The sequence below is a fragment of the Bos indicus x Bos taurus genome, chromosome 24 (genome assembly GCF_003369695.1).
Source record: "Bos indicus x Bos taurus breed Angus x Brahman F1 hybrid chromosome 24, Bos_hybrid_MaternalHap_v2.0, whole genome shotgun sequence".
Lineage (NCBI taxonomy): Eukaryota > Metazoa > Chordata > Mammalia > Artiodactyla > Bovidae > Bos > Bos indicus x Bos taurus.
In genome coordinates this window covers 42,961,720-42,970,373 of record NC_040099.1, presented here as the reverse complement: position 1 = coordinate 42,970,373, position 8,654 = coordinate 42,961,720, and the positions used below count along the sequence as shown (strand labels likewise).

The 8,654-nt window shown below is 51.7% G+C and overlaps 1 protein-coding gene across 1 annotated transcript; it reads right to left on the bottom strand.

Annotated features, from left to right (window-relative positions):
* Window positions 1–117: 117 nt before the first annotated feature.
* TUBB6 (tubulin beta 6 class V) lies at window positions 118–8,274 on the bottom strand. Its single transcript, XM_027525873.1, has 4 exons — window positions 8,149–8,274; window positions 7,812–7,920; window positions 6,116–6,226; window positions 118–1,438 (listed from the first exon to the last, which is right to left on the bottom strand). The coding sequence occupies exons 1-4, from the start codon at window positions 8,203–8,205 to the stop codon at window positions 375–377; spliced, it is 1,341 nt and encodes a 446-aa protein (XP_027381674.1). The 5' UTR covers window positions 8,206–8,274; the 3' UTR covers window positions 118–374.
* Window positions 8,275–8,654: the final 380 nt, after the last annotated feature.

The following is an 8,654-nucleotide window of genomic DNA, read 5'->3' as shown; positions in this document are numbered from 1 at the left end:
CTGTCTATGTTGAGTGCTGCAAGTCCATTAAGAGATGGCACCTGGAAGTCCCGGGTGTAGGGATGAAAGCACACCGTTCCTAGCCCCTAATTCCCAGACACAGGTGAACACGTAAGAGACGGTGAGGTTTATTTATTTAGCCCTTTATTTATGGCCCATGAGTTCTTTCATGTCCTCTCTGGTCCGATGTTTGGGCAGGGATGCCAGTTCCCGCTCTTCTGACGCCCTCCATCCCAGATGACAGACAGGACAGTCTGCCGCCCCTGTGAGAGGACTGTCCCCACACTTAGACGGGACTCTCCTGGGCGGCCAGGAGACACACCAGGCTTGGAGAAAAGACCTCTGAGCCTCGGTGTCCAAGGCAGGACATGCCTCTACTCGTTGACCTCTTCCTCGTCATCCTCAAAAGCTTCCTCGCCCTCATCGGCTGTGGCGTCCTGGTACTGCTGGTACTCGGACACCAGGTCGTTCATGTTGCTCTCGGCCTCGGTGAACTCCATCTCGTCCATGCCCTCGCCCGTGAACCAGTGCAGGAAGGCCTTGCGCCGGAACATGGCCGAGAACTGCTCTGAGATGCGCTTGAACAGCTCCTGGATGGCCGTGCTGTTGCCAATGAAGGTGGCCGACATCTTCAGGCCCCGGGGTGGGATGTCGCACACAGCCACCTTCACGTTGTTGGGGATCCACTCCACGAAGTAGCTGCTGTTCTTGTTCTGGATGGCCAGCATCTGCTCGTCCACCTCCTTCATGGACATGGGGCCCCGGAACACAGCAGCCACGGTCAGGTAGCGGCCGTGGCGCGGGTCACAGGCTGCCATCATGTTCTTGGCATCGAACATCTGCTGGGTGAGCTCGGGGACAGTCAGCGCCCGGTACTGCTGGCTGCCGCGGGCGGTGAGTGGGGCAAAGCCAGGCATGAAGAAGTGCAGGCGTGGGAAGGGCACCATGTTCACGGCCAGCTTGCGCAGGTCGGCATTGAGCTGGCCCGGGAAGCGCAGGGAGGTGGTTACGCCACTCATGGTGGCTGACACCAAGTGGTTGAGGTCCCCATAGGTGGGGGTGGTCAGTTTCAGGGTTCGGAAGCAGATGTCATACAGCGCTTCATTGTCGATGCAGTAGGTCTCATCTGTGTTCTCCACCAGCTGGTGCACGGACAGGGTGGCGTTGTAGGGCTCCACCACCGTGTCCGACACCTTGGGCGAGGGCATCACGCTAAAGGTGTTCATGATGCGGTCAGGGTACTCCTCGCGGATCTTGCTGATGAGGAGGGTCCCCATCCCAGACCCGGTGCCGCCACCCAGCGAGTGGGTCAGTTGGAAGCCCTGCAGGCAGTCGCAGTGCTCACACTCCTTCCGTACCACGTCCAGGACAGAGTCCACCAGCTCAGCGCCCTCCGTGTAGTGGCCCTTGGCCCAGTTGTTGCCGGCGCCAGTCTGTCCTGGGGTCAAGCAAGAGAGGGGACGTGATTCAGACAGGGCTACAGGGATTGCTGTGAGGGGCCATCAGTACAGTTAAGACAAGTCATGAAGCGAATAGATAACAGAGTGAGAGGTGGGCCCCAGGCCCTCAGCACTGCTGGAGCACAGGAGGGTGGCTGGCCACTTCAGACAAGGGAAATCTGCCAATTTTAAGATGTACTCACGTTCTGACTTGGTAATTTCATTCTTACTCTTAAAAAGATAATTCTCCCGCAAAGTAAAAGACAAGGGAACAAAAAGCATAAATTAAGAAAACAAACTTCTTTTCCCTATCCTTTGGGCTCTCTTGAATTTTGAACTAGGTACAAATACTTCCTTTTCAAAACAGTAATATGTTCCCTCCTTAATGGGGCCCCTCGTTCATCATCATCAGGAACTATATTTTTTCCATTAGCTCATTTATCCGAGTGTGAACATCAAATATTGCCAGATTGAGACCAGGTTTGGCATCCACATTATTCCTTATTCTTTGTTTTTACATACATATCAACAAACACTGAGATATTTTGTTCGCATAAACATATAAATAGAATTAACTGTATTCTAGCAATTTCGTTCAATTATTTGATCTTCAGAGTTAAATGCCAAAAACTAAATACTGATCTACACCATCAGAAAGTATTTTTAACCACCTTTCAGCCCCAAAGTCAAGTTTCTGGAAAGCAGAATTGGAAACACCTGACTTGCATCAATAACTTTCCTTCTACAGCAGAAAGATTCCAAAAGGCTTTGCACCAGATTTACCTGATGTTCTTTCACTGAAAGGCTCTTTGTGTGGTCTGGTATACTTCAAAAGGTTGGAAATTTTGAAATCTTAATTCCAACACAACGTTGCCAGTATGATTTTTAATGAAATGTTTCAAATATATTTTTGTCAATGCTTTAGGCTGCAGATTTAGCTCATTCAGATAATGAAAACTATTGGCGATGTAGCCTAATTGGCAAGGCAGCCCTGTTACCAGGTGGATAATCCAGATTGCACCTGTGTGGGTACTCAGTTGCTCAGTCATGTCCAACTCTCTGCATCCCCATGGGCTGTAGCCCGCCATGCTCCTCTGCCCATGGAATTTTCCAGGCAAGAATACTGGAGTGGGTTGTCATTTTCACCTCCAGCGAATCTTTCCGACCCAGGGACTGAACCAACGTCTCTTGCATCTCCTGCATTGGCAGGGGGATTCTTTACCACTAGCACCACCTGGGAAGCCCAGATTGCACCTACTTTCTATCAGAAAAACATGCTTTAGTCTTCAACTCAAATCAATACGTTAATATGCATTTTAAGGGACATTAGAAAAACCATCAAGAACTGAATTCTAGAGCACATGGTAAGGTACATTACAAAAAGCAATAAAAAAGTAAATGATGCACAGACCTATTTAATGACAAGTTAAAAAGATAAGGCACTGCTGTTTCCTGTTCATTGGTAAGAAGGCAGTGTGGGGTGCAGCTGAAAAACCCAGCTATAGAGGAAGTCAGGAAGGCTGTTTAAGGCAGTATATTTCTTTAGTATGTGGGTATTTCAAATCTGGTTTTGAAAAGAAGAATCATGTATTATAAAAAATGAAAAAATAGATCCATTAGCTTCTTTATCAAAGTTTCCCTCCATATGGAACAAAATAGACTGCGGTGGTCCCATGGCTGAAGGATGAGGGGGCAGGGCGTTTGGCTATGTCAGGTGGGCTCAGAAAACAAGAGGACCTGAGGGGTCAAGGCATTGCTGGCACTGCACTGTGCTCACCTCTCCCCCTTACACCAAAGACATTACCCTGATTTCTGTCTACACCTGCTGGTGGCAACAATTCACCACCATCCCACCCCAACCCCCATGCAATGATGAGGGAAACACAGCTGGGGGTGGTGACACAGCGGGATGGACCACGGAGAATGGTGGTGCCTCCTAGCACCACAGCAGAAGGAGGCACTGGGCACTCGGGGGCAGGGCCCACTCAGGACACCCCTGGAACCTACAGTTACCCCTGGAGGCCGGCCTCAGACCAGGACGGAGTCTTAGCTCAAACGTCTTTGGATCTTCCACAGCATTTGTCAGTGCTAAGTTCAGTGGTGCAAAATGCAAGTCTGTAGAACAGAACCACCAAAATGCTGTGATTCTTCAGTAAGTTTAAGAGGTACTGACTGTTAGTGATGAAACATCTAAAGTCCTACAAAGAGAAGAGGGAACCACCTAAATACTGTGAGCAGAGTGACATCATCAAGGCTAGCGAGCCTGGGCTGAGAGGGACAGACTCTGGAGGGCGGCCCTGCTTTCTACAAGGAGCACAGCCCCTCGGAGGTGCCTCCCCCAGGAGGTGACTGCATTCTTGCTCACAAACATTGCCTCTCCACAGTGAAACCTGGCTGGGTGCCTTGTATGAGGCTGGAGTACCGTCATATCCTGCCTAGGCCCCCAAGACTCCGCCACCTCCCCCTGCAAGCCAGCACACAGCTGGGCCAGCTTCCCACCTGGAGCTGGGGTAGAACTGATGCCCCTTCACAGCTGCCCTGAGGACAAGGACTGAAACCACGTGGAAACCAATGACTGGGGGGCAGTGGGGACTCAAAGTGATACACAGCCATGGCCAGTGGAGCCCCTCGGCCTGGACCCTCTGCTGCCTCCAGTTCACACAGTCCCTTGGTCTCCTGGGTGTTTACAGAGTGATCAGATGTGAAGTTTTCTCTGCCTTCAACCAAGAGGAGGAAGCTGGAGGCTTCTGAAAATATTTTGCCACTGTCTCATAGCAACAGACGTTCCCAGTTAAATATTTGGGGCTCAGGAGTTGAACGTCTTCTGCAATCAGAGGTTGGGACATTAACCAGCGGCTCCAGATTGTAGAAGCGATGCTGTAGTGATCCCCGAAGCCTCAGAGCCCAGCCCTGGTTCACCTCCAGCTCACACAGGGTGTGGGTTAAGTCTTGGGGCTCCAGGCTCTTTGACTCCCTTCCAGCCCTGAATCTGGGAGAGAAAGTTATATGTACAAAGAAGCCTGAGGTCCACCTTCCTAGAGCTTTGCTCTTTCCCACAAAACTCTCTCCACTAACAGGCATAGCTGCCATGCAACGAGCAGTTTGTTAAGAAAAAGGTGTGGCTTTCTAAAGCATAAACTCAAATGCAGAGAACTTTCATTTTTTAAATTATAGTTACTTCAAGTCAGTGTTTATTTTAATCACTTCAAACTATATCTGAATACCGAATGACACTTTTTAAAAAATTCACCCACCCTGAAGGCAATGGGGTGAAACTATTTTCACCTACTGTGAATCCGCAGGCAACTCAGACTCTTTTATTAAGTGGATAATGACTTAAAAACAATTGTTGAGCCAACAGCACACAGAATGAGTTCAGACATGCTGGTCCTCTCAGTTCTCCATGGCCAAACATGTTATTTTCTTAGTTAAAAATAGTGTCAACTGTTAAAAATCACTCTTGTAGCTATTTCATATAGATACAGTCTTCATTCCCCTAATCTAGTACATATCTTTTAAGGCTGTGAGCACTGCTGTCTGATAACGACGTTCTGCAGTGACATTGGACAGGGCATAGCTAGATGTATTTGAGCTATGCCCTGTTCAATGTGGTGGCCACCAACCACACTTGGCTACTGAGCACTGGAAATGTGTGGAGTACAACTGAGGAAGTAGACTGATTTTATTTAACTTTAATTAAATTTAAATAGCCACATGTAGCTAGTGGTGACCACGTTGGTGGCAGGATCTAGAAGCACCTTTGCTTGAGAACAATTACCGAGTCAAGTTTAGGAAAAGATAAAGAATTTAAATCTCCCCACTTGTGGACTATAAAAGTATTGGTAATTTAGATTTTTTTTGCCGTAATAAAAGGGGCACCAGAGCCTTTTCTCCTGGTCTATTTGAAATATCAAAGGTGACAAAAACCCTTGAACAAATTACTAGAAGCTTCACCTGTTCCACTACTTGTGCAGGTTGCCACGGTGATGGGGAAGCAGATGATGCCACGAGGTCTTTTATACATCATGAGCATGTACCTTGCTGAATCATCTTTATAACAGGTCACAAGGCCTGAGTCCAATCCAAGGGAATCAATTTATGTACCAATAAGATCTCCCAAGATTCTGCCTTGACTCCCCAAAACCATGGCTCCAAAGTGATGGAGGCTGGTCACATTAACAGTGCCACTTCATTACCTTTTACATAATTTTCTTTAGGAGTCTGCAGAGGAACAGGTGCTATAATCATGTTCTGGGTGAAGAAAGAGGAAAGGAAGATTTGCCCAAACCTGATAAAACAATTCATATGGAACTAGCTTTCGGAAAGAAAGCAGAACAGCCTATAGACAATGGAAAAAGAAACACAGGTATAAACACACTGACGACCAACATAGGAACCACAGACAAATTATTATCGTCTTTTTATGCTAGTAATTTATGAGAGGGAAAAAAATGTATAAAATGTTTTGAAATCAAGAATTATTACTAGTAAGCATCTCATTTAGAGAATCAAAGGTTACTTTCCTTCAAGAAGCTGCCTTGTGATGGGGCTGGCGACTGTTGATTTCCATTCTAAGCTTTTCTATGCCATGTGATGTTTTTAATCTTGCCCACAAATTAGCTGGATGTTTAGAAAATAAAAAAGAGGAAGAAGAAAGCAGGAAAGACGGAACCTACCAAAGATGAAGTTGTCAGGCCGGAAGAGCTGACCAAAAGGCCCGGACCTCACGCTGTCCATGGTGCCCGGCTCTAAGTCCACCAGGGCGGCCCTGGGCACATACTTCTGAGCTGGAAGAGAACGGAGCCCACCCATGAGAGTCAGTCTCTGGTTCCTGGGACAACACACTTCCGCAGAGCAAGTCCCACCAGCACAGCCGCCTGCGATGTACAAAGCAGGCTTTCTTAGGGTCACAGAGTCTCAGCCCTGGGGGAGGGGAGCCTCAGAAAACACAATCCACCCTGGACTTGTCCGGGTGAGGAAGCCAGCCCAGGCATAGGGCACAGGAAGTTCCCGGAAAAGGCAGGATGAGAAGCGAGGTCTCTAGACTTCCTGTCGCCTGAATTTCCCAGTCCTCCTTCGTGCACAGTTCAACTTTTTAATTCCGCAGAAATAACCCATACCTGTTGCAGTGAGCAGCCATGCTGCCAGGACACTTTTGCATCTCTCTCCCTCACACGCATGTGAACCCACAAGCAGGTCTGTGCACCTGTTTCAGGTGTGTCCACGGCTGTTTCCTGGGGGACTGTCTTCATTTCTGGACAAGTGAGCATGTGCTCATGCTAACAGGCAAGAGGGTTCCTGTGAGGGTGGGGTCGCAAGGACTGCACTGGGAACTGTCCTACAACTCCTGTTCTGCTCCTCACACACCCAGGCTGAAGACAGGGTGGCCTGGGGGTGACCAGCAAGTGCCATATATACTGGCCTTTTCTCAGTGCCATCCAGGAATCTCACCACTCATGCCTGCTCTTCCAGACCTTTTGTCATAGCTGCTTAATGAATAAAACCCCATGGTTTATGTGTCCTGCTCTTCCCAGCTCTCCTGTGGATGACCAGCACTGACTCTAAAGACAGCGTGATACTCTCTGAGGCTGGGGACACAGGTGGGTATATTGAGCGGCAGCACCTGTCACATCCTGGGTGTTTTTTCAACATCTTCCTTTTGTGTTTGTTCTGTGAATGTCATGTATCACTTTTACAATAAACATTGTTACAAAAATAAAGTACATAAGTAACCAGGATACCTATGAAGCTCCCCAGGACAGGGCTGGTACTATTCTTAAACCTGGATAAACCACAGCCTGGAGTTTTTAACTAAACTCGGCCAGACAAAGACCCTGTCCGTCTGGAGGTCCATCTTCCAGTGGGCGTAAAGTCTTTCTGGAGGTCTGCAAAGGGCTAGAACAATCTTTTGAGGTAGTGTTTTTCAAATTTTGAGCCAAAAACCTTCATTAGGAAAGAAATTTTAGACCGGAAAAAAAAAAAGAGCCGGACGTGCCCCACTAAGCTGATTTCACAGCACTAACAGGTCAGGTTCAAGAGCTCAGACCAGGAGAGGCCAAGAGCCTGTTTGAAATCAACCGACGGCGGATTTCCCGCCCCAGGGGGAGCGAGGGAGGAGCCGGGCGCCGGGCTACATCCGGGAGGATTTTTCCAGCGCGAACCACCCACGCGCCGGGGGGCCCACGGGTCGGGGCAGGGGATGGCAAGGGTCCCACAGGGCGGTGCCGGGGTCCCAGAGAGGGATGGACGGGGGGATGGCGGGGTCCAAGGGGGATGGTGGGGTCCGGGGGGGGATGGCCAGGTCCGGGGGGATGGCGGGGTCCGGGGGGGAAGGCGGTGTCTGGGGGGGGTATGGCAGATTGCGCCACTCACACGAGGACTCGTTGTAGTAGACGTTGATTCTCTCCAGTTGGAGCGCAGAGTCACCCACGTAGCCTCCGGCCGGGTCGATGCCATGTTCGTCGCTGATCACTTCCCAAAACTAGCAAAGGGCGGGGCGGGGGACAGACGGTCAGCCAGGGTCCCCCAGCGCCGGCCCGGCGGGCGGGGCGCGGGGAGCGGCCGCCAGATTCCAGGCGCACTTCAGCCGCTCCGGGGCCTCGGGGACGCGGAGCAGCAGGGCAGAGTCCCCGTGACGCCCCCTCGGCCGCCCGTGCCCCGCATGGCCCCGGCCCGAGGGCTTGGCGGGGGGGGGGAAGCGCCCACCCACCTTGGTGCCAATCTGGTTCCCGCACTGGCCAGCCTGGATATGCACGATCTCCCTCATGGCCGCTCAGCGCTCGGTGCTCTGACGGCGCGGCGACTGCTGCCCGGGCATTCGGGTCCCCCACCCGGCGCCGGCCGCCCCTCCCCGGCCCTCCCCCGGCCGCCCGGGCCAATGGCCGGGCCCGCCCCCACCCCCAGGCCGCGCCCCCTCTGCCCCGCGGTCCGGGCGCCCTGCCCACACCCGGCGTCCCCCAGGCACCCGGTCCGCGTGCTCTTTCCTAACTCCTGAGCCAGACCAGGTCCTCCCCTCCCGCCCCCGTTCCCCTTGGCCCCTCCGTCCCCGCCCCCACTCCGCCCCATCCGTGGGTGCGCCTCCATCCGCTCTTCCCCGCCTCCTCTCGCCGCCCCCCAGACCTCCCCCCGCCCCAGGCACCCCGCCCCTGCGCGCCCTCGGGCCGTCCTCCCCGGGTAGCCTCCACCCTGCGCGGTCCCAGAGGGAGAGCCGACCAG

What these genes read in the sequence shown, in the direction of transcription:
- TUBB6 (XM_027525873.1), bottom strand. Translation starts at nt 8,205, where the DNA reads ATGAGGGAGATCGTGCATATCCAGGCTGGCCAGTGCGGGAACCAGATT. An exon ending in CTACTACAACGAGTCCTCGT is followed by an intron (nt 6,227 to 7,811) that starts GTGAGTGGCGCA and finishes GTTCTCTTCCAG; the next exon opens with CTCAGAAGTATGTGCCCAGG. An exon ending in GCCTGACAACTTCATCTTTG is followed by an intron (nt 1,439 to 6,115) that starts GTAGGTTCCGTC and finishes GCTTGACCCCAG; the next exon opens with GACAGACTGGCGCCGGCAAC.